The following is a 25261-nucleotide window of genomic DNA, read 5'->3' as shown; positions in this document are numbered from 1 at the left end:
ATAAAATGTAAAAAACGAAGCGAGCAGAGAGTGAGAAAGAGAGAGGGAGAGGGGAGATAGAGTAGGGTACAGATACAGAGCGAGTGAGTGAGGGACAGAGATAAAGTTTTTGTTGAAGGACACACACTGTCTTTAAAAGTGAGTAATGCACTGGAGGTTGTTGACTCTCTACCCATCTCGCTCGCTCCCGCTTGTTGCCATCGTCGCCTTCGCCTTGTGTATTTTTTTTATTTATTTATTTTTTTTTTAAACTTATTTTGCACTGTCCACTGAGCTTGTTGTTGTTTTTGTTTACGCTGTTGCTGCTGCTGCCGATATTGTATTCATGTTTATCTGTGTATGTGTGAAGAATCTTTTGTTATGCGTTTTTATTTTTCGGCATTTGGTTGTGTGTCTGTATGAGTGTGTGTGTGTTGTGCAAAGTCAAAGTGATTAAACTTTATGCGCAATTTATTTTGCATTCACCACAAAACAGCAACAACAAAAACAGCACTAAGCCCCAAAAAAAAAACAGTCTCAAAATTATTGTTTAATGCTAATTTAACACACGTCAAATGTGGTATCCAAAAAAAAAGCTGGCTGACAAAATCGCGTTTACAGGTTCTGGCAATCGCAAGGTGAGATAAGCGGCCTGTGATAACCGTACACCGCGGCGAAAATGGCTCCTTTACCGCTAATTTCACCCATAAAAGTGCCACCTTTAAATTGCTAAATAAATTCGCAAAAGCGGGTACAAAGTTCTAAGTGAAGAATATATGAATGTCGAAGAAAAGCTTTAAAAACAATTGAAGGGGCAACGAATCTTAAGGTATTTTTATACGGTTTTGAAATACAGGCTTTACTTTAGTAACATTTTTAATTTAGTTTATTTTTAGTAAGTATTTTATTTAAAAATATTAGTCAATAAGCAACCACAAGTTTCTTTTTATTGAAGAATTCCTAAAAAATCACGGTGATCTTAAATAAGTGATAGATTTAAGTCCTATGTATTTATAATAAAAGGAATTCAAAATCATTTAAATATTTTTCATATATTAAAGTTTTTTAATAGAAAATTGCAGTTTACATCTTTGACTTAAAGTTAAAGTTCTGTTTATTGGTGGGTAATCCCATTTTTTTTCTCTGCACCAACTGTTTTAATTGCCTGTTCGATTAACTATATAATCGGGGAAATAGAAGCACAGAAACTACAACAATGTAGCCACGATCGCCTTGCAACATGACAAAAGGCATTGGAATTTCTGCATATTTTCCGGTCTGATTGACTCGGCGACTGTACGAATGTCGCACGACAAGAAATGTTTAACTGAACATGTGCCTGGATGCGGGTGCTAAACACTCCCCATCCTTCTTTTCCCAGACTCAGACAACTCGACTCAGAAGTTAATTTCACCCTTTTTGTTTGCCCCGATCTTTTTTTGTCGAGAATTGGGGAACTGCAGTTGTGGCAGCAGCACAACATGCGGTTAAATGTTGACACCCAGCAGACGCCACAGTCAACCGCAAAAAACGCAAGCCTCGGGTTCTGGGGATCTCGGGATCGGGTCCTGGCCGGAGGAAAAAAACCTAATGAGTGGGATGATCCATTGGGGTGGACTTTGAATGTAAAGTTCTTGTATGAAAATATATATTTAATGTTTTTATATATTTATTATATTAATTTTTAACTTTCAAATATAACTTTAACTTTATATTATTATTGAAATTGAAAAGATATTTAATTATTTTGCGATAATATATTTGGTAATTAGTTAATTTATATTTTTCTACAAATTCGTATTATTTTTTAATTCATTAACTCGATGAATATAATTATTAAAATGTTCTTAGCATGATTTAATAAAAGATATCCTTGAAGGTTTCTAAAAGTATGCAATGAAATATTAAAACTGAATTTCTTAGGCAGAAAAATTTATTTTTTAAGCCATACTTTTCTACAAATTTTTAATTTTACATTTTCTATAACATTAATAAATGTTTTGAAATTTAAATAAATTTTCTACCCTATAAAAAATGTTTTCTTTCTAAATATAAGGTTTCTAAAGACTTTAAAATTCTTAATTTTTTTTAAACTGTCAGTTAAAAGTCTTAAGCGACTCTAAATATTTTTGTTATATTTAATTAATTTTCACTCGAGTAGCATTCCATCCCAATCGCGTGCAGGCGACCTCCAGATGCGCACAATATGGTGCTCCTTCTGGATGACGCCGCCGGTTGTTGCTTCATGGCCACAGTTGCAGTTGCTGCAGTTTTTATTATTATTATTTTTTGTGCTTTTCTGCTCAGCTCTTCTGGCTGATCTTGCTGCTTTTTGTTGCTCGCTGCTTGCTGCTCTGTTGTTAATCGTCTTGACGGCGCAGTCACATTGTGCGTGCTGCTCCCAAGGCCAGTGCAATATTTTACACGAGTGACATCGCCGGCGAACTTCCGTCAGTGTTGTTGCTGCTCTCCAAATAGCATATATATATTCCCGATTCCCATTCCGATTCCGAACCTCTCCTCTTTGTGCGTCATCCACTGGCAGTGCATTTCATGGCTGTTTATATCGCTACTCCCCCCACGAAAACAAAAAACACACCAAACACCCCCACACGTACGCACTCCCGATCGTTTAACACCCACTGTAAGTGGAATTGCAAGCCAGACAAGTTCTTCGAAAATATCCACACAGCCAGAAAATTATATAGTATCGGCAATAACTTGATTAATAACATCGTTGCAGGAAGAAAATTATAGACAGTGCATCGAAATTGATTAATGATGCTTTTCAACCCAATTGGTGTGGGCTGCTCGTCATATGCGTCGTATACGCAATTTTTCGTGGTCTATAAAATTAATAAAGATAAATTGTACGATTTTTGTTGAATTTCTGTTGGGTTAATTTAATATAAGTGTACTTAAAGTTCTTATGGTCTTTCAATCAATTTTGCTGACAAATTATGAATCAAAGATTTTTGTTTTTTGGATTTTTTTATGATGTTTAAATACTAGATAATAAATTCTTTATCAGGTTTTATTAAGTTATTAGGTTGGGTAATAGCTTTGAACATATATTTATCTATTATGGAAACACATTATGCAATTATTTTCTTTATCCAATAGACTGATAAATATTTTATCTTCAGGTAAAAATATATCAGTTTTAAAAGCAAAATTTCATATTTTCATATTATTATTTATTATTAAGATAAGATATTCATATGCCCTTTAATTCCAGTGTTAAATCAATCAGGTAGCAATCAACTTTAATTCAGTTTGACTCATTTTGCAATCAAACTCCCTACGATTATTATCGCTTTTACGTTTTTCCCCATTTTTTTGTTTTGTTGAAATTTTCCTGTCAATTTCATTACACATTTCTCCATTTTATTATTATGATTTCGTTATAAATAGTTTATTATTGTTTTCCTAACTCTAAAATTGGTAAAATCTCTTAACGATGCCGTTTAAAAGTGATTCCATTATGATTTAGTAAGTCATTTCTAGTGATCTCTAGTATTTCCAATCGCTATTTTCTATGGTATCCTTGTAGCTTCTTTGGCCTGGCCACTTTGGGTCTGTTGATGGGCATGATCTGTGTGGTGGTTCCCCGTCTGCGTCTCTTTCTGGTTAAGATCTACAAGATCTATGCGGAGTACACACCCATTATTTACCCAAAGGACGATCGTTTGACATACGTTTCCAAGCGTAGACTAAGTTTGGTGGCCAAGAAGACACTGGTTTTGGATATGGATGAGACTTTAATTACTTCCTGGATGAAGAAACGTGGCAAGAGGGCAAAGAATCGTCCTAAAATTCCGCACGACTTTAAGTTCTATTTGCCGGAATATGGGGCCACCGTATTTGTCTACAAGCGACCTTATCTAGATCACTTTCTGGATCGCGTTTCCAAGTGGTATGACCTCACGGTCTTTACAGCTGGTGCCGAGGTTTATGCCTCACCGATTCTGGATTTTTTGGATAGGGGAAGGGGCATCCTGAAAAAGCGCCTCTATCGCCAAGATTGCATCGATGTTTATGGTTTAAGAGCCAAATACGTATCGCTGGCCTCACCAGATCTGTCCAATGTTTTCCTATTGGATAACTCGAGCACCGAGTGCAGTTTTAATGCCGGAAACTCAATTCACATCAAATCCTATCGCATTGGCAGTCGAGATGAGGCTCTAATCAATTTGCTACCTTTTCTGGATGCCCTGAGATTTACCAAGGATGTTAGATCTGTTCTACAACGCTGCACTCGCTTCGAGTGCCTCACCACCCTTCTAGAAAGTGTCACCCAGTGAAATCTCCATTTCTTTTTATTTTATTCAAGTTTATTGTTTTTTGATTTTATTTATTTTTATTTTGTTAAATTTTAAAGCATTGAATCAGCGTCTTATCAATTTGGACATTCACCAGGGGTCACTTTTTGCTCGGGATGATTTTGATTTTATTTTTGGAAAGTCATCTTTATGATGGCTTTTATTTTAAGCATTTTTATAGATTTTTAAAGAAAATTTTCTGATATCGGTTTAAATTGAGGGTAATTTTTTATAAAAATATTATCAATATTATCCTCTTTTTTAAAAATTCACAATCAAAAAAAATGGGAAAATTGGGTTTTTTAATTTAAATTAATGATTTCATTTTTAAATAATTAAATAAACGCAAAAGTGCGTCATATGTTTCACAATTTGCACACTTAGGTAAAAATAGTTTATATGGAAATCTTTTAATGTAAATCTGTGCTCAAGATGGGTTTTCATTTCCATTTTTTATTTTCCTGGATAGAGGTGAATGGTATATATACTCCTCAGTTGTAACATCTTCAACCATCTCCGGTTTAGTCATTCGAGGGTCTGCTTAGTCATTTTGCACAAGTGGAAGGCCACCATGTGATTCACTAAGTAAACGACTTCGGCCAAGGCTGCGGCGATATCGGGCCACAACTCATATTAATCAGAGGCTAGTACAATATGCTCCACTTTATCGGCCAGCGAGTTGCGACAGTGAAAAATGAGCAAATGTCACAAGGATCATAGGGCTTGGCCCGTTCTGCCACAACCATCTGCATTTCGATCGGAGTAAAAATTCGAAACTGGTTTTTTACTAAAAGAAAGCAATAACGTTGAGAAAAATGTTTTGTAATTAAGTGTGGCGAATTTTACATATCCATTAAATATATTGGAGTTTACAAAACAAATATAATACCATTCAATTAATTTTAAACTTAGCTAAAAATTAATCTTATGCAAATGCTTAAATATGTTGGCAAATATTAAGCATTCGATTCCTAGTGATCTTTAATTATATATAAACTGTTCTCAAAAATTCCAAATTAAATTAAAGCATAAACAAATTTTTATATTTTGAAATATATTTTAGTCTGAACTAAGTTGGTTGAAATTTAAGTAATGTTTAGGCTTAAAGAGCTTTAAGTTCCTGCAAACCAAAGAATGATTTTAACCTGCAAATAAATTCCGAAAAACCATATACACTTTCGAACCGCTAATGCTGGGTCTTGAGAACCGAATACTTTTCGTGCTAATCCCTAGTCCAGCCCAGCCATTTGGGTGCGGCAATTAAGTCACCATCACCACCACCAGCGGCGGGTAGGATCTCTTGGAGGGGGCTATACATATACTTATGTGCTGCTATGGTGAAGGGGCTCGCGTTTCCAGCGAAGATCATTATTGTCTCGTCGCGGATGCTGAATGCTTGGAGGAAAGCAAGACGACGACGACGGGGGCCCCAAAAAATAAGGCAGCCACAACGCGGCGGGGCAAACAAGTTAATGAACCTGCGTCTGGGATCCTTGGGATCTCCGATCTCTGTATTGGAATCGGAACTTGGGACTGGAACTGGGACTGGGACACCCGGGTGCCGCGCGGAGGGTAGTCCAAGCCCGTCCAACTAGTTTGGCTCTGGTTGTTTCGGCTTTTTTGGTCTCTTTTTTTCGAGGATCGACGGCCATGGTCGCGCCGCGCCAAAATCTGTGGCATGAATTCTCTGGAAATGGTCGAAATTTCATTTCATTGCGGTACGGCCAGCCGAAATTAAGTTCAACAGCATTCCACCGGTCAGCGACTGTCTGGGTTTTTGGGCAAAAACACTGGCTGCTTCGTTGGCCAAGCTTAGAAATTAGTAACAATGTTCCTGTATATCATTGGATATCAATTCCTGAGGGGGAAAACAATAAATAGTTATTACTCATCTAGATAAACATATCTTGTTATTATTCGGGCAAAAACTTAAGAACAGAAGTGAACCAAAAACTATATTCAACCATCATAAATTGACTTTTTAAAGATCAAACATGGAAATTTATTTTGATTTAACATTTGAGAAGATTTGTTTTATCAATTGTTTTACAAATATATTTAATGGTTTTAAAAAAGTTATTTAAATAAATATATCATTCATACACAGAGTAATTTAACTTAAAGAATTGTTAGACCATTTTCCCAAAGTTAAACTATTAATATTGGAAAATATTACATTTTACATTCTCTTATCTAAAAATAATTAAATATTTATTTATTAATAATAAATGTAGTTGGAAAGGGTTTAACTTCATTTATTAATGTTAAATGCATTTTGCAAGGGTCTAATTTCCCTACGGCTCCTGTAACGCGTCTAAAATTCCCCCATTATCCTTGGGCCAGGAGTCATTGCCCTGCGGCTGGCTCGCATTACACAATTGCATCGGCGATCCCGATCCCGATTTCGATCGGACGGTGCTCAAGTTACACAGAACTCCAGTGGCCTACTTCCACTCGAGTGACCCGCAATGTCCCCGAACAATACCCTTTGTGCCTGCCCATCCCATGGCGGTTTCAGGAAACAGAAAACAGGAGCAGGAGCTAAAGCTGCGTACAGCAACCCCATATAACATTAATCCCATTATCCCGATCCTGCCCAGTCAGCCAAAGACAAAGAAACCCATTTTGTCGCATTCAAACAGAAATTAATGTAAAACAAAACCCAATCCAATTCCACTTCCATTTCCAATCCCATCCAAGAGCTCGCAGCAGAAAAAAGCAGAGTGAGAGCGGGAGAGAGGGATCGCGCGAAGCGAGGGAATATAATTTTATTTTTATAACTGACCTCGAACTTTTGTGCAATGTGATTGAACTGCCTGACGATATCTGTGGGCCCTGCTCTGTCCGGCCCCCGTCCCTGTCCCTGTCCATTTCCCTGCACGGGAGATGCAGTGGAAAAAATTCACAAAAATTACATAGCTTTAAAAAACATTCACTAACCTATCAGCTTAAAGTTATTTACAGTCTTATCCTTATAAATGGTTCAATTTTTGAATTAAAAAAATGTTTAAATTACATATATCTTAAAAAATAAAAAGAATCCATATGCGACCTACGCGTATACGTAATATTTTTTTATTATTTCAAAAATATTTTTCTTATTTCAACATACAAAATGTTTTTTTCTTTTTCAGAATAAAAATATTATTTGTATAATTACATTTTTTCCACCTTTAATTTTACATTAATCCTAAAGAAACCCATAACTATTTTTACAAGTGTGCCCCGATCCGAGCTGCAGCATTTGCATGCAGACTGCATACGGAGCTGTTGATCGCCTCCAACTCCAATTCCGATTTAGAGACCGATTCAGGGACCGAAACCTCGAGCCTGGATGCAATCATCGGTTGACAAACAATATGGAAATTCTACAGAGTGCGCTGAAATAAAAGGGGAAGCGAAAGCGAATCTTAAATGGCGAAAAGGGGTGGACCTTCGGGGGTGTGCGGGCGAAGGGGCGATAGTTGCAGTCGTCAGCGGGGAACGTTAAATGCATAATAAATGTGCGTTCTAGAGGTTGGGAAATAAAATGCGTGCAGCGACGTCGACGCCTTGCACTTTCAATGACCAAACACAACGATAAGAAAAGCAGAGATATTATACACGGAACAAAAATTGGGGATAAGTTTGTATAGTGGTTCCAATATTTGTTAGATTTATTTCCCCGATATTGGTTTTTAATTTTTTATTAAAAATCAAAAAGGTATGCACAAAAGTTTTTAAATGTTTTTTTCTATTGTTAATCGAGTAATCTATATTTGCAATTTTTTATTTGTAACCCACTTTTTTGTAGTTATTTAACCCATTGCAACCAAATTGGTTAAAAATCCAAGAATTGAAAATTGGTATAAAATTAGGATCCTATCTTATCTAATCTTAATTTGAGAATATGTTGAAAAGGGGAGTGATAGCCAAGTGCGTATCGTATTTGAACACTCCCCATTCCAAAAGCGCTAGTTCGACAACAAACTTCTGATTGACTTTGTTTGCCAAAACAATTTGAGAGCGGCAGAGATAATGCGAAAAAAAGAGAGAGACCAAGACCAAAATCCACATACACAGTTCTTTATCAGAAATTGCTCTGTGGCTTTTGCTGCTGCTGTGCAAATATTTAATACATTCTTTTTTGCGCTCGGCAAAAGCGCAAAACAAAAGAATCCGAAAAAAGAGAAGACGAAGAAGACAATAAATAGAAAGCAGAGGCGTTGGCAGCGAATGCCAGTCAAGCTTTAATTCCCCAAACAACAACAATACGAGAGCAACAAAACAGCAGCAGCGGCCACAAAAAGTGTTTAGCTGACGTCATTTGTCCTTGAATTCGTATATTTGCCGCAAAACCAAAACGAAATTCGCAAAATTCAATGCACTCGTCAACTAAAAAAAAAGCAGCAGATAAGATGACGAAAAACGAAATGAGAAGCGGAAAAGGAAAGCCACATCCACATAATATTAATATGAAATTTGCATTGAAATTGCAATTGAATATATTCGAAATATTAATTGGAAAGCCAAAAAAAATAATGCCGATGAATTGTACAATTTAAGAATATAAATGAACTTTTTTCGGTACAAACAAAACTTTTTCAATTCAAATTGTACCGCCAAAGCTGTCAGTGCTGTAAAAGTTCAAAGACAGTGTTGCAAGAGGTGCACTTTTAGCAAGGACATCCTCCCAGCCAGGGCTGCTGTATTAGCAAGGGCGTGCTCCTTATTTAGTGTTGGAAAGTATAGAAAACAATAAGACCAGCCGTTGGTATTTCTCGCATAGCCCGTCCGCGGTCATACTGCCATTAAAAAAAATAAACACGCGCAGTTTTTAATAATTTTTTACTACACGGTTTTTTTTATTGATGCGGAGTCGGTTTGTCGGGGCGAGCAAAAACGGTGAACGCCAGGTGGGTTATCGCTGCCAGAGCCGATTGCAATTGGTGGCCACCTAGTACTCCTCGCGCGGCTGCTCCTTCTCCTCTGTTCTCTCCACTTCTCCGTTTCTTGGCCTGTTTTTTTTCTCCTTCATTTATTTTTTTTTTTTTGCATAAGTTTAGGGTCCGCTGCAAACAGTGAACTAATTACGGAGCGCACATAATTACGGAAAGCGTAAAGTCTGCCTTATCGACGACTCCCATTTATCACCTGCCCTTTGAACCCGAACCCCCCATAACTGAAAACCCAATTCCGGATCGCGATCCGGCCCTGAAATCTTCACGTCTGTTTGCTCATAGCTTTTTGATATGCTAATCTCCAGGGCCCACGCGTATCTGAAGTTGACAGTCGGTTTCCAGTTTAACTGACTATATAGTCCGTGGCTTCCAGTTTCGTAATTAACTTAACCCGTGTGCTTGTATGTCTTCTTCTCTTTTTCCCGCTATAGAAAAGCGACGTAAATCGATAACACAGTTAACCAACCACTCCGCACACACCAAAACACACACTCCACACACACACACTCCGCAAATCACAGCAATGGGTCAGACTCTCTCGGAACCGGTGACCGCCAAGGAGTCCTCCTACTGCCAGAACGCCGCCTTCCGCGTGGGCTCCAGCTGCATGCAGGGCTGGCGCATCAACATGGAGGACTCGCACACCCACATTCTCTCGCTGCCGGACGATCCGGGAGCGGCCTTCTTTGCTGTATATGATGGACATGGAGGCGCCACGGTGGCCCAGTATGCCGGCAAGCACCTGCACAAGTTCGTTCTGAAGCGACCGGAGTACAACGACAACATCGAACAGGCACTGCAGCAGGTGAGTCACGGGAGAGAAGCACCTCTAGAAGGGAAGGGAGATGTGGTATTTAAAGATCAGTGATGGGAGGGGGACATACCCAATGTTCTAAATGTACCTAGTAACCGTTTCTTACTTGGCTATAGAGGTGTAAAGATAAGTTTGTACTGGTAAGCATCTGTAGAAGTCGGGAGATGTTGTGTCTAAAGATCGGTGACGGAAGGTGGTTAGTTAAATGTACCTAAAAATGTAGTAACCATTCCTTATTTGGTAATAATAAGCCTAAAAGATCAGTTTTTACTTAAATGTAAATCTATTAACGATCATCTTTGTACCGATTGTTTTTTTTTGGGTATATCAATATAATTCTATATAATAGAGATCCGATAAAGATTGGTTTATATTTAAATGTACTTTATCAGAACCTTTGTTTTGAGTTACAATACCCTTTTCCAATAAGATATATACGTGAATGTTGCAAAATTCTATTTATAGAACCTTGTTATAAGGTATTCCCCTTGTTATATGTACCTATATATAAGGTACTCATTTATCAATTAAGATGTACCTATATATATCTCTTGTTTAGAGTTACAATACCGCTTTCTGATTAGAAATATACATTAATATTTCAAAATCCTATTTATAGAACCTTGTTATTAGGTATCTGCTTTGTTACGTGTACCTATATTGACATTAAGGTACTCATTTCCTTTGTTGTTCCCATATCAACACTTAGTTACTCATCTGCAATACTTTTTACGTCTCTTGGATTTATTAAGTACTATAGACAAGCAACTTAAGATAAGTGATGGGAAGAAACAACCTGGTGAAACCTCTATACACACCTAGTACCTTTTTATCTTTCTTAGTTTCACATTTATTAAATGTCATAAACTGATATCTAAAGGGATTAACCTTAAAATAATAACAGAGATTATTAAAAATAAATTGGGGGCTTTCTAGATTTGTTTAATATTTTTTAACGCTATATAAATAAGTTTTTACTTTAAGTAGACTCTCCAAAAGTTTTTATTACAGTTTAAAATTTATAACCTGTCGATTTTTCACGGCACATCTGTCGTAGGTACATTTCCAGCTTAGCCATAAATCTCTTTTCTCATCTCAGTACTACTTATTACTCACAAACCTGTGATGCAATTGCAGGGCTTTCTGGACATAGACTACGAAATGCTGCACAATGAGTCATGGGGCGACCAGATGGCCGGCTCCACGGCCGTAGTGGTTTTAGTCAAGGACAGCAAGCTGTACTGCGCGAATGCCGGGGACTCGCGGGCCATTGCCTGCGTGAATGGACAGCTGGAGATCCTGTCGCTCGACCACAAACCCAACAACGAGGCGGAGTCCAAGCGGATCATCGAGGGCGGCGGCTGGGTGGAGTTCAATCGCGTCAACGGCAATCTGGCACTTTCCCGGGCACTCGGCGACTTTGTCTTCAAGCGGGCGAACAAAAAGCCGGAAGATCAGATCGTCACAGGTGAGAATCACCGCACTCATTGTTCTTTAATGTCCATTATCACCTCAATGTTTCTATATATCGATATAGCCTACCCGGATGTCGAGACGCGCAAGATCATGGAGGACTGGGAATTCATCGTGCTGGCCTGCGATGGCATTTGGGATGTGATGAGCAATGCGGAAGTGCTCGAGTTCTGTCGCACGCGCATCGGCATGGGCATGTATCCGGAGGAGATCTGCGAGGAGCTGATGAACCACTGCCTGGCGCCCGACTGCCAAATGGGCGGCCTCGGCGGCGACAATATGACCGTGGTGCTGGTCTGCCTGCTCCACGACCGTCCCTACAGCGATCTGATAGCCCGCTGCCGGAACAGCAACCAGGTGGTTGATTTGCCAGGCAAAACTAAGCCCGCCGAGGAAGCCACTGAGGCAGAGGCCGAAGCAGAAACCGATACGGAAACGGAAACACAATCGAAACCCTGCCAGAAGCAATCCAATTCCGGTCCCACGGACGACGAGAAGAAGCTGGAGAAGGAGTCACAGGACGCGCTGCTGGCAGCGGCCGAAATGCAGCTGAACTATATCTACTAGTGCGCCTTACCGATTAATTAGGGTTACTCCAAATACCGCTTAGGTCAAAATCTTTATACTTAACAACGCAAGTGTTCTTGGTTAAGTTTTATATAAACAACACACACACCACACAGTCCTTACCAAAATGTTTGCTCCAATTAATAATTAATAGTACTTGTTTTAATTGTAACCACCCACGATGCGTGTATATACATATATGCCTTGTCTAACTATATAATTATATGATTTACTATGTTTTGTGATGCCCAAGCAAGATGGATTAAAAAGAATTGTATTACTCGATTAGTATTTATGTACCTAAAACTACTTGTCAAAGTTGTTTGGGATCGATCTTTAAGAAAAGAGTGAAGAGTTTCAAAATTAAAAATAAAGAAAAATGTTTTGTAGTGCCCAAGAAAGTTGGATTTATTTTGGGAAATTTTGGAGTGGAATGTGAACAAATCCTAAGATGAATGATATCAAATTATGCAAAGAAAAAATAATGTTGATATATTTCTTATTAGTCATTTCGGAAATGAACTTTACTTTGAATTCAAACAGGATATGCGATGTGATAGTCGTTCTTTTCTTGTGTTGCAGTCTTGAAACAAGTTATTATCTTTAGTATAATTTGATTGTTACTTGAATTACTTAGTCTAGAATTTATTTATATTTTTTTTAGAGAAATATAAAAACTTTTTTAGCAACTACTTGGAGTGAAGTGTACTGCTTTCTGTCGCTGGTTATTGCTTTATTGCTTTGCTTTCTCGCCTATCTACATTTAATCTACACTACGCCCTTTCGTTGTTGCTTTCTGCTTGTTTTTATTTCGCTTTTAATTATATGATACATACAATAAAATAAAAATAAAAGTGGCCAGCAGAGAATGAGTGTTCGAGTGGGGTAGATAGATAGAAGTGGTCATGAAAAGTTCCGCCCGTGTTTTTTGTTTTTAACTCGCAAGTATAAATTTTATTTAAACTTTTCGCTATTAAGTCGTTACGAGTACAGGTTTCCGCCTCCTCATCAACATCATCATAATGAAATGATCATCACCATCGTCTGGTTTTTACGTACAAATTGTTCAGGCTTAACTAACCTATTATAATAGACAAAATGAATTACGCTTTCGAGTTTTTTGGTTGTTTCTCAGTGTTTGTATTTTTTTTTTCCTTTTGTTTTGTTTTATTATAATATTTTTATTTATATGTATGCCATCATATTACACATTCAATTATGCATAACTGCTGTTGGTTTTTTAGCTTTCGCTTGCTGCATAGAGGGATATTGTATTTCTTTATAGTTAGTTTATAGTTTAAATCATATGCAATTTTATAAACTTCTTGTTACTTTACAGTTATCAATTTCGGTACAATTACAAATTGATTATATATATATTTATATAATGTATGCATGTTCTTCTCGTTATTCATATTACATATTTTCATTTTTGTTTTTTAACAGACAGGTTGTTGTTCTTGTTGTTGTTTTCGTTTTGTTTTTAGTGATAACAATGTGCGTAAGCATTTTTGTTTAGCGTTGTTTGTTTGTTTGTTGTTTTATGGTAGTAGTAAAAATAAGGGAGTGAAAGAAAAGAAACAACTCAAAAGATCTCTGACCGTCGAGGAAAGTTTAGGAATTATATCGAACGCAAACAAATAATATGCAAGGGAAATATATAATGGCAGTGCCAAAGAGAATGATCATTTTGGGCGAAATCAGATGGGGGAATGCCCTCAACAATGTATAGCTAAGGGTATGTACAGTGGTCTCGTGGGGGGGGCATTCCATAAAATTAAATAATACGAAAAATATTTGGATGGTGTGTAAACAAAAACTAAACGATATTCTAAGCGGTGTGTGTGATTTTCTTGTTTTCTTTTTCCTTTTTTTTTGGTTGCGGGACTTGGGGGATATATGATATATGGATGGGATGCATGGATGGTGGATGGGCGTGGAATACATAGCTCTATGGGGCGTGGCATGTCTGCTGAACTTGCAATAGTATTATTTTGTAAATATAACAAGGTGTCATATGCGCTGCTTAAGTATACAAAAATAAATAACTTAAGAACTGAGGTTTACAATTTAACAATTTAATTTAATTTATTGTATTCCTTAAAATTATTCAACATCAACAATGTTCCTTTTTACTTTCCCTATACCCTATACTCTTCCCTATCTCTCGCCATGGTTCTTCTTCTCGATCTCAGCGTCTGGATGGTCAAGTGTCTCGACTGTCGTCTCTCGTGGTCATCGAGTGGGCGTTCGTTGCAATCTCGATGGGCATTGGTCATACGCCCAAGCATTCCGTTTATTTGTTTTTGTTTTTTGTCGCACACAATTGATGATTTGTCAATTGCATAATATCACATCTCATTGTCCGGAATTTTGGAGCCGCCGCCCATCGATCGATCGAACGAATTGGCTCCACTCGGGCCATCCCATCCCATGATTCACCTAAAGCACAGTCCGCAGTCCCAGTCGCAGTCCGCCCTATTGAGGTTCAACTGTACAGTGTGTGTGTTGTGTATGTGGTTCGTGTGTGATTTTTTTGTATTGTATTTTTTGTGTTGGCAGCCGACAGTGAGTGATGAGCACAACAAAATCATTTGAGAACTTTCCAAAAAGTGTGAGTGTTGTTCGGGGTTAGTTGGGTTTTATAGTTTGGGTCTTTCGTTCTTCAATTTTGGAGGGGAAGATACAAACTATAAACTATGAATTATTTAAAGATACATTTTGTGTGGCGGTTACGCGACGAAACACTGAGCAAGGTATACTATCTGTTTGGTGACCCCAATCCATCTCAATCCTAACTATCCTGCAATCTGGTTATTCCCAGGATGAATGAGTGATTGAATGGCTGATTGATTGGTTGCTGTTTATGTCCTAGAGGCAGTTGTGTGTTGTGTTGTGTTGTGTCGAGTGTAGAGTGTTTAGATGCATTCTGATGGCCAGATTGGGGTCACCTTTTGGTTCTTGGCTCAGTGGTCGGTCTGTACCCAGCTCGTATGTTACATATTAGTTAGTATAGGCACTTAGCATATTCGATTGTTTTCATAGAAACAAAATATATGTATATATTGATTTTTCAGTTTAGTTTTCTATCCTTTTTTTCTCCTTATATTTTCAATTTCATTTTGGTTGGAAGTCTTGCGTTTAGAGTTCATTTTTCTTATTCTCCTTCGTTTTTTTTTGATTTTGGATGAAAGTTTTAGTACGTTTTTCTTCGTTTTGGGAAAACATTGTTCGGTTTGTTCACAGTGGGTTCATAAGCATGTAATTTAAAAAGAACCAAAATAATACGAGGGTTTTCAGTTTTCAGTTTGTGAAGCGAGTTGTGTGAATGGAAAAATGAAAATGAATGGTTTCGTTTGGGGTTTTTTTTTGGGGAGTGCGAGAAAATAACAAAAGAAATAATGTCGTTAAGTTAAGTGTGTTTGTGGTGTGAATATCCATATATGCAACCCTAAACTTAATTCTTATGCCTAGAATAGTTTGTAGATATCGTGTGTACGCTCTTAAGACTACTGATTATTTTTCTTTTCTCCCTGGCCAATTGTTTTTATGCTTCAAGGATTAATTTACATGCTTCTTAGATTTGAATAAATTAAGACTCCATAAATCAATTTGTGCGTAAATCGTGAACAATTAAAAGGGAAAACAATAATTAAAATGATTAATATGCATCTCCTACGCAAATGTAAATCCTAAGATGAGCATCAATAATTTGGGGAGAGGGGGAGGATGAAGCAGCATCATTTTCAAATTGAGAGACAGTAAAACATAGGTAAAGAATTCGTATTAAATGCCTATTTTGTGTTGTCCTAAACCTCATAGAATTTCGTGTGTGTCTGTGTGTTTGTGTTTTGTTTTTTCTTTTAGTTTATGGCACCTTTTTGTATAGAGTCCTAAGTCGTAAATATAACATTAGATAGTGTTTTGTCTTATGAGCTGAGCTGAGCTGTGTCCACCTACGCTTCGTAAGGATAAAGTTTAGTATTTAGCAATGCACTAACTTCTTAATTCATTTCATTTTCATTTTCGTTTCGTTCTTTGTTTGTTGAAATAGACGTGTGAAACCATCAAACTGAGAAAATTGCCTTCATGTGGAAACAAATGCAATTTTAAAATGTAAGTCCCTCCCACGATATACGATACAGGTATAAAAATGAGGGTATACACGAGTCGGTGTGTTTTGGGGGGTTGTTAAGTTTGTCTAGGCGTATTCAGGTGTGTCTGCGTGTGTAGGTGTGTGTAAAGGATCCCTTAAGTCGTGAACTAAGTACGAGAATCCCCATAATCAAGTTATGTGTATAAAAAAAAACGACTTGCTCAAACAAGATCATCCGTTAAAATGTTACAATGATTCAAAACAATCGTATATATTATATATAATATATCTAAATAATAGAAGTAACCCTAACCTGTGGGACTAGCAGAGACATAGCTGCGTACGCTACGATCTCGTATCTGTGTACTTCTGTTTTGGCTATAAACATTATGTTCTGATGTGTGTGTGTAAGCAAAAATGAAAATGATGAAATATTAAACGTAGATAATATAACGTAAAATCAACGTGTGATTCATGAGTTCATCGGTAATCGTTAATTTATCAATAAAACCTAATAATTCCTTATTCTCCTCCCTATTCCTGCTTCCTCTGCTTTGTCGTTCGATGCTAGTTGGCTAACTACGCTCAAACCTCTTAGACCTATTCACTCGGCAACGTTATTGATAATCGTAATGATAGCTTAGGCATATTCATCTCTTGTCTCTTCTCCTTCTCCTCTGTCTGCTGCTGCTGCTGTCGCCTCCTCGTTCTGCTCCTCCGTGCGGCGCTAAACTAAGTGTGTACCCATCGAGTGTAGGTAACATTAGCTTAGGGTAGATTAACATTAACTGATAACTGATTAAATATAGCTGGAGAAAAGGTATGCACCATTCATTCTTCGTCTTTGCCTACTAATATGATAACTGGTCCAAGCGTCGCCGGCTGCTCGCCTTATGTCCTCTTTCTTTACTCTCCTTTTTCGCGTCTCTCGAGCAGCGGCAACTACTAAAAATATATAATTTGTAGAGTAAAATTCTTAAGGAGTAAACAGCAAACTCACCTTTCATATGCCTCCTTAGTTAGCTCGTAAATATCTATAGCACTTATAGGTATAACAAAAAGGGTTTGCTCATATTTACACATGGAATTTCATATATGTACAGTCGGATGCATCCTCAGAGGCATCCTGCAAAGGTATCTCACAGTTGCCTCGCTTTGGCAACACGGTTCTCCTCCTCTCGTCTTCTCATTCGTCTCCCCATCTTCTCCCTTAAGAGTTGTTGGCCCTGGACTTGCGGTTGCCGCCAGTTCCCGAGCCCACATTGGCATTAGTATTGTGCTCTGTTGCAGAGCCGTAATGTTGCTGCTGGTGTTGCTGTTTCTCCTTGCTCAGTTGGCGAACGGAGGCATTGGGACGATTATCTAAGGATTAGAAAAGACTTTTAATAGGCCATATAGATTAAAATATAAATAAAACACACACCTTTCTCTTTGGCAGAGACCACGACAGCAATGCTGCCTTGGTTGTTGGCCGGAGGAACACCTCCTGGTTTGCCGGACAGCGCGGCGGCTGGCGATGCGCCACCTGCGGCACGCTTCTCGGTCGAAACTACTGTGGCCAGGCCGCTCTTCTCGACGGCTGCCACGACGGCGGCGGGATCGCCAAAGACTAGGTCCATCTTGTGGCTGCCGGTGGGCGACAGGGTGCCGGTGGAGCCGCCGGAGCCAGCTTCCTTGCCATCGGAGGCAGCTGCCGCCGCCGCAGCCTTGTGGTGCTGGGCCACCTGGGCATAGCTCAGTGGTTTGCTGGCAGTGGCGGCTGCCGAAAGGTTCTCCGTCGACGTGGACGTGGCCACGCTCTTGTGCTTGCCGCTGGCCGCCTTCTCCAGCAGATTGGCCTCCTTCTTGGCGTGCAGGGCGGCCACCGAGGGCGGCTTCTTGTGCTGGCCGAGGCTGCACTCGGCCAGACTGGTGGTCAGACCACCATCCACCACCGCCAGGGCAGCGGAATACTCGGTGTGGCCAGCCAGCGGCGGCAACTGCTGAACATAGCCTTCGACCAGTCGTTGCTGCTGCTGCTGCGGCTGCTTTGGATGCAGTTCATCCTCAGTCTTGTTTGATTTCTCCAGCTGCTGCTGCTGGGCTCCGGCTGCCTCCTCCTTGCTGCTACTGCTGCTGGCATTGATATTTGGTGTTTGACACTTTATCACATGGATCGAATTGTTGTTACTGGAGCTCTGCTTAGTAACGTTCTTAGTATTGTTGCCCTCCTGCAGCTGGAGCCCGTAGTCAGCAGCCAAGGCAGCAGGCGTGGGGCTAACAGGTGGATTGCGCTGCTGCTGCTGCTGCTGATAGTTGTGGGCCAAATGCGGCTGGTTCTTACGAACCTTGCCCTTGCCGCCTCCACTGCCACCGCCTCCAGTGCGCACCACATCGGACAAGCGGCTCTCGGCCCAGTTGTTGGCCGAGGAACTGTTGGCCAAGTGCAGGCTGCCGCTCTCGATTCCCTGCTGATTGCTTGAGCGCTGCTCCTCGCCTCCAGCACTTTCCAAGCTGCTGTTCAACAGCTGCTGATGCTGATGCGCCGTCTGTTGCTGCTGCTGCTGCTGGTGAAGGGCCTGCTTCTGGCCCAAACCCGCTGACGAGGAGGACGAGGTGGTTGAGTTATGCAGGGAGGCGCCGCCAGTGGCCTGAGGTGTATGCGGTGCGGTGGCTGACGTGGCTGGCAGTGGTGGAAAGGCGGCATCCTCCAAATCGAACTGCGGCGGTTGCACTGCTGCCGGCGGCTGTTGTTGTTGCTGCTGCTGCTGCTGTTGCTGCTGCTGCTGCTGTTGATGCTGATGCTGGTGGCCCTGATAGCCCAAGGAGCTGTGGTGCAGGCCGCGCTCGTTGCTTCCACCGGACAGACTGTTGCTGCCCGATCCGCCACCGGATCCTCCACCGCCGCCACCCGAACCACCACTGCTTACTCCCAAGCCGCCGCTGTTGCCCACATTGCTGCCAATCGAGTTGTGGTGGTGATGGTGATGATAGTGATGGCCGCCCGAGCCCTGCTGTCCAGTGCCGGAGGTCATGTGGTGCTGCTGCTGTTGCTGCTGCTGCTGCTGGGAGGACAGGGCGGCGTTGTGATGATGCGAGTGGTGGTGCGAGCCACTGGCCATCGACGAATGCTGGGCATGGTAGTGGGGATTGTAGTTATTGCCCTTGTAGTTGCCACGGTGCTGCGGCGGTGGGACGTCGTGGATGCTGCTGTAGTGGCTCTGGCGCTCTCCGCCGCGATGCGAGGCTCCGCCACCATCGCTGCCGCCACCTGACTGTACATTGCTGCCGGAGGAAGAGGACATCAGGTGCTGCTGCTGATGCGGATTAGAGGGTGAGCTGCCATAGAGCTGAAAAGAAATATAAAAATAATAAATATTAGGTAAAAATCATACTTTAAGCAACTTAAATATTTAAATTACTTTAAATTTCAATTAAAAGACATACATATTTTATGCAGTTTACTTACCCCAACTCGCCCGCCTGGGGAATAGTTGAGTCCGCCGCCCTCCTCATCACGCCGCCGACGACGCGGGCGATTCTGCCATTGCAGCGGCTCCTTGCTGATCGAAGTGGCCAGCGATGAGGAGGAGCTGGCAGACATGTTGCTGCTGCGATTCACCTGCTGCATGGCATGCGAGCCATGCTCAACGACGCCGCCGCCTTCCCCCGCTTCCTGCAGCTCCTGCACCTGCACTTGCTGCTGCTGCTGAAGAGCAACCTGTTGCGGTTGCTGCTGCTGTTGTGGCTGCGTCTGCTGAACCACCAGGTGGTGCTGATGCTGCGGTTGAGCCGGAGCAGTCGAAACATAGGTAACTTGCGGAGCGCTAGCGGCGCTGGAGGAAGCCAATTGATAGTGCTGCTGCTGGGATTGTCCCTGTTGCTGTTGCTGCTGCTGCTGCTGAGCCTGCAGATGGTGGCTGTGGGCGGGCAGAGCCTGCACCTGGGTGGCATAGTGATGATAGCTCTTGTCCAGGTTCTTCTGCATGCCACCTGTTGGAAAGACATCATAATTAGCATACTCTTTGTATAAAAGTCATTTAAAAACTCACCCTTCCAGTTGCTCTTGATGGGATAGTGACGAGTGGAGCTGTTCACCTGCACCGCGGCCTGTTGCTGCTGAGCTGAGCTCGTTGGCTGCTGCTGAATCTGCTGCAGAACTTGCTGCGGCTGCTGCTGCTGTTGCAACGGAGCCTGCTGCAGTGGATCCTGCACAATGTTGGCCGGCACCACGCTCACCATTCCGCCTGGAATGGCACCAGTTATCTGAATGGGCACAATGCTGCCGCCCTGAAGGTGCGAGGCTGTTTGTGTGTTGCGCGGTGGTTTGCCCCTCGACTCGCCGCGTGGTCCCGAATTCGCACCGCCCACATTGTTGGGATTGCCGCGGTGACTGTTGTTGTAGCGTCCACCGCCCTGCGGCTTGGACGCGACCATCGTTTGTGCTGTGGGTGGCGGAGCTTGAGCGAAACCGGCGGCCACAGCCTGCGGAGCCAGTGGATTGGTGGTGAATATGTTGCCGCCAATCTCGTAGAAGTTCTGGCCATGGGCGGTAGTGGCTGCCACAGTGCCAGGCGGCCAGGGACCAGCCACCAAGCCGGGATAGAATTGATTCTGAGGAATCGGCTGTAAAAAATTAAAGATTTGAGTTAGATTTCAGTTTTCAAAAAATTATAAGGAAATATAACAATTTGGGCTGCATTAAATTTACTCATTTCTTGAAAAAGCCCAAATTAAATTCAAAATTTAAATTCAAATAATAAATAAAAATGTCTCTAATTCGACACCTTGAATAAGCCCAAATTAAGCTCAAAATCTAATTTGACAATTATAAAAATCTTAGTTAGCTTATAGTTTTAACTTTAAGTTTGCTTTATAGAAATAAATAAAATAAAATAAATTTACTATTAATTTCACAATTCAATAATATAAAAAGTAATTCAGAAAATATAAATTGAAAGCATTAGTCATGGAAATCGATTATAATGACTTTGCAAACAATAAAAATCTTAATTAGAAATCGAAAAGATAAGTATACAAGTCATTAGAACTTTCATTTAACAAGTTAAATAAGCCACAAGATAAGAACAAGTTGATTATAAATCAATAAATATTCCATTTATCGAACAAATGTATGACTTATAATTATTTTAGTAATTAATGTGATTTTTTTTAGATTTTTATGTCAATCAGTTCTGGGTGGAATTTGCTACTGACCGTTTTTTAAGGGTCGAACTTTATATTAGTTTAGATAATATAATGTAATTCCAAATAAAATCAATCCCAACACATTACACCTAAACTAAGCCTCTAATGCCCTCTTAATACTCACAATCAGTACAGGATTGCTGTACGGAACTGAGGCGGGAGCCGCCAGGGCCGCTCCATTGGTGTACAGATAGCGTGGCTGCTGGGCAGCCGCATAGCCAACTGTTGCGGCACCGGCTCCGGATGGATCAAAGACATTCGCGGTCGGCGGCGATGTGAGGCGATAGCCGTTCATCTTATTTGGTACAGCTTGGATGCGATTGATAAACGACTTGGGCTTGATGCGGGCCATGATCGGCTTGCCCTGGAACTCCTTGACCTCCTCGCGCAGGTACTTGTATGCCTTCTGCGCATCGTCGTCCGACTCGAAGGTGATGTACCACGAGTTGTTGGCGATGAATTCGCAGGAGATCGGGCGGGGGCAGCTCTCGTTGCTGAACAGAGCCTGAAAAAATTAGCAAACGAAATCCAATTAGTTAGTATTTTGGGGCTGGCATTCGTCACCCACCTTGACGTCATCGAGGGGCGTGTTGTTTGATATCTCGCGCAGAATGATGATGCAACGCTTGCGATTGGGACGCACGCGCAGGCCATCCTCGTCCACCTGGACATTGGGCGATTCACGCAGCACCTCAGTGATGAGATTCATGTCCTCGGTTAGTTTCCGTACCAAATTGAATCTGGCCACGGTGTAAATGGGCACATACTGGTCGCTGTCCATCTGGGAGAGCAGGTAAGTATCGTTGGCCAGGTTCTCTCTGTTGTTTGGGTAGAAATAAAAGGAAAATAAGAGCAGGTTCTACTTCATTAAATAGCAATAATCCCACCTGGAGAAGTAATACTCAAGCTGGGTGGCCAGCATTTGCTTGAGCTTGTCCAGCGGTATGTTGGGCTCTTCTCCTCCAGCGGCGGCTGTATTGTGGCTGCCCTGCTGCTGCAGCTGCTGATCGGAGGAACCATTCGATGGCAGCTGAACGGGCACTGGGACTTGGACAGGAACCTGGACCGGCATTACAATCTGATGGGGCTGCTGCGGATCGAGGGCAACTAAATTCGTGTTGTTGAGGGCGTCTGTGGTGTAGCAGAGCACAGTGCCATCCTGGGTCTGAGCCAGAGTGCCATTCATGATGGCGTATTCGTTTGGATCCTGCACCTCGGATGATCCTGGTGGTCCTACTGTTCCTCCTGATCCTCCAGCCGTGGCCTGTGGAGGCGCCGGCTGATGGCCGTAGGTCAGATGCTGGGCGGGATGCGGCGACTGTTGCTGCTGCTGCTGCTGCTGGTGGAGATGCTGCTGCTGTTGTTGTTGGTGGGCTACGTGCGTATGGGCCAGAATCTGGGCCTGGTGTGGATGCGCCTGCTGCTGCTGCTGCTGCTGGGCGGGCACAACGGCTGCTGCTGCCGCTACTGATGATGCGGTCGCTTGCACTGGAGCAACTGCAACGGGCGGAGCCACTGGGGGAGCTCCTCCGGCGGCGGCTGCGGCTGCAGCGGCTGCTGTGATCAACGGTATGTGGGCTGCCGCGGCGGCTGCTGCGGGGGAGGCTGCGATTTGGGTGGTGGCGCCAAACAGATTGGTGGCTAGCATCGCCGTCTCGACAGGAACGTTCGTGTAGACGGGCGGCTGGATCTTGACTGCATCTCCGTTCATGTACACATATCCTCCTGCAAGTGGTTTGTATGTATGAGTGGGGGGGCTTTTCACATTATGTAGGTGAGTTGTGGGTGGTGTATGTACGAGTGTGTGTGTCTGAGTGTATTACAAACAAGGTCAATTTTTTGTTAGACGTAACGGGAAACTTTCGTAATCGGAGGAAGCTAGACGCTGGGAAAACTCTGCCGATTTCGAGTGAATAAAAACAAAAAACAAACAAACGAAACGCAATGCAATGCAAAGCAAAGTCAGCATAAGTGCACACACATGTGCCATGTATGCATGTATATAGGGGGGTGGCACATATATACCACATAGTTAACTATTTTACCAACCTAGGTAGTATTCCATGGTAACGTATGTTGCAATTATCAAGAAATTCCACACAAAGACACAGTCGGTTATTTCGCTTCTCCTTCTCCTTGCTTTTTCTCTTTTATTTTTTTTTTAAATCTATTTTTTTTTTTGCTCTTTCGAGCTACACACACACACTCACGCACGCGGCACACTCACACACACAGCAGGCACACACAGACACACACACACGCACGCGTTGCCACCCAGTCGCGAGAGTGGGAGCGAGAGAGAGACGGCGAAGGAGAGGCCGAGAGAGTGAGCGAGCGAGAGCGAGGAGGAGCTCTTCTTTCTATTTGGAAAATTTGATTTTCACTGCGATATTTGTATTATTTTAGATTTTGCCTATTTCAGCGATGCGAATCGGGCTGAAAACCGTGCCGGGCTTCTTTTCGCTTGCGTCGACGATGGTTATTTATTTATACTGCTGCTGCTGCTGGTTGCGACTCGAAAACACGGCTCCTGCTCCTCCGCCCCTTTTCCTGCACATTTTCTTCAACTTCTACGTTGCCTTTTCCTCGGTCTTCTTCGTCTTCCTCAGTGCTCTTCCTCTTCTGTTCGCCGTTTCTTTTCTTTTTTTACGTTTGCGTTTTTTTTGTCGTTTGCAGTCAGTCTATTTTTTTCTCGCTTTTCCCCTGCCTTTTTGCACACGCAGAGAATGTGAATTGAAAATTGAAAACGACCGAGAGGCAATTGATTTTTTTTGTCGACTTTTCACACCCTACTTGCACCGCCCGCACCCGCCAGCGTTGCGCTTTTCAGTTGCCAATCGCTTGCCAAGTTGCTAAATGAATTGTTAAGGTTCTGCCTGGTTTTTTTCACCACCAACTTGTCACGCGAAAAATCCAAAAATTCGACTTCTCATCGTCATAGAAAACTTTCGCCGTTTCGATAGATCGACTGGCAGGGTTGCAAGCGATTGAAAATACCAGTAATTTGAAAACTAACTGGGATTTTCCTTCCTTTTTCCGGGCACTGTATGAAAGTGGGCTGGGAATATTATGCAAGTCAGCACGCGTTTTCTCGACTTTTCCTGGCCAGTAATCTTTAAATGATTGCTTAATTTTTGTCAGAATTTGACAAATGTCAAGTGAAATTACCGAAAAAATACCGCAATACCGATAAATATACCGACTGCCTGCAAGGTGGCAACCCTGAAGCGTGCAAGAACATAATATTGCTAAGCAAATTCCAGCCCCTCCGCCCCCCTCCCCTTGAAAATGACCTGCATAATTATGTGTTAAATCGCACTTACCACTGGGAATGAAAGAAATCCCTGGTCAATCCGCCCGCAGACGCCGATTCTGTGCAGCTGCAGCGCGTCGATGGGGCTCAAAACCACTTGTTAAATTTGGCCGAACGAACCAAATGAAACACCAGCGTTCCGCGCGTCCACGTATTCTTCGCTCAACGTTTTGCTGCCGAATTATCGTTGGCAAATCCGACGGACTAACACGCGTAGTTGATGGGGACGAATTTTTGGTCGTTGGACACTCACGAAACCCTTTTTTTCCAGCAAAAAGCAACACACGCAAAAAATTCGCGCTCCTATTTTTTGTGCCTAAATTAGTGTGACTGCTTGCTGACCTGGAAAATATACCAAAATAGGGCGCAGGAATTAGTGTTACTAGGTGGGGAACTTAGGTACAGCGAGGACAAAAACCATAATAGTTTAAATTTGAATTGCATTTAATTATTTTATTTATTGATTAAATTCATCAACACACCTTTTCGACTTTTAGAAAAATTTAAATAAATATTTTAAGACCTCCGAGAATTGGCTGATTTTTTATAAATATTTGTTTGACGTGGAAT

General features: G+C 41.7%; 3 protein-coding genes across 8 annotated transcripts; 2 read left to right on the top strand and 1 right to left on the bottom strand.

Annotated features, from left to right (window-relative positions):
- Positions 1-3311: 3311 nt before the first annotated feature.
- Positions 3312-4388, top strand: LOC108059912 (CTD nuclear envelope phosphatase 1 homolog). Its single transcript, XM_017145374.3, has 2 exons — positions 3312-3471; positions 3533-4388. Exons 1-2 carry the CDS (start codon positions 3440-3442, stop codon positions 4281-4283), a joined length of 783 nt encoding a protein of 260 aa, XP_017000863.2. The 5' UTR covers positions 3312-3439; the 3' UTR covers positions 4284-4388.
- A 4671-nt stretch (positions 4389-9059) lies between these two features.
- LOC108059957 (probable protein phosphatase 2C T23F11.1) lies at positions 9060-12496 on the top strand. The gene is made up of 4 exons (XM_017145458.3): positions 9060-9196; positions 9673-10046; positions 11193-11523; positions 11593-12496. The coding sequence occupies exons 2-4, from the start codon at positions 9765-9767 to the stop codon at positions 12093-12095; spliced, it is 1116 nt and encodes a 371-aa protein (XP_017000947.2). The 5' UTR covers positions 9060-9196; positions 9673-9764; the 3' UTR covers positions 12096-12496.
- Positions 12497-14015: 1519 nt separating this feature from the next.
- Larp4B (La-related protein 4B) lies at positions 14016-25015 on the bottom strand. Of its 6 annotated transcripts, none has more exons than XM_070215383.1 (10): positions 23428-24348; positions 22266-23103; positions 21947-22196; positions 21503-21883; positions 20223-20796; positions 19640-20163; positions 17615-19520; positions 17192-17553; positions 17020-17136; positions 14016-16958 (listed from the first exon to the last, which is right to left on the bottom strand). In XM_070215383.1, the coding sequence occupies exons 1-8, from the start codon at positions 23441-23443 to the stop codon at positions 17402-17404; spliced, it is 4641 nt and encodes a 1546-aa protein (XP_070071484.1). In that variant the 5' UTR covers positions 23444-24348; the 3' UTR covers positions 14016-16958; positions 17020-17136; positions 17192-17401. The 6 variants fall into 6 exon arrangements, with proteins under 6 accessions (XP_070071484.1, XP_070071485.1, XP_070071483.1 ...); XM_070215384.1 differs by having other exon boundaries at positions 17020-17133; XM_070215382.1 differs by having other exon boundaries at positions 14016-17136; positions 23428-24085; positions 24167-24348.
- Between the last annotated feature and the right edge of the window lie 246 nt (positions 25016-25261).

This window comes from Drosophila takahashii, chromosome 3L (genome assembly GCF_030179915.1).
Source record: "Drosophila takahashii strain IR98-3 E-12201 chromosome 3L, DtakHiC1v2, whole genome shotgun sequence".
Lineage (NCBI taxonomy): Eukaryota > Metazoa > Arthropoda > Insecta > Diptera > Drosophilidae > Drosophila > Drosophila takahashii.
This window is presented reverse-complemented; position numbering and strand designations above follow the sequence as displayed.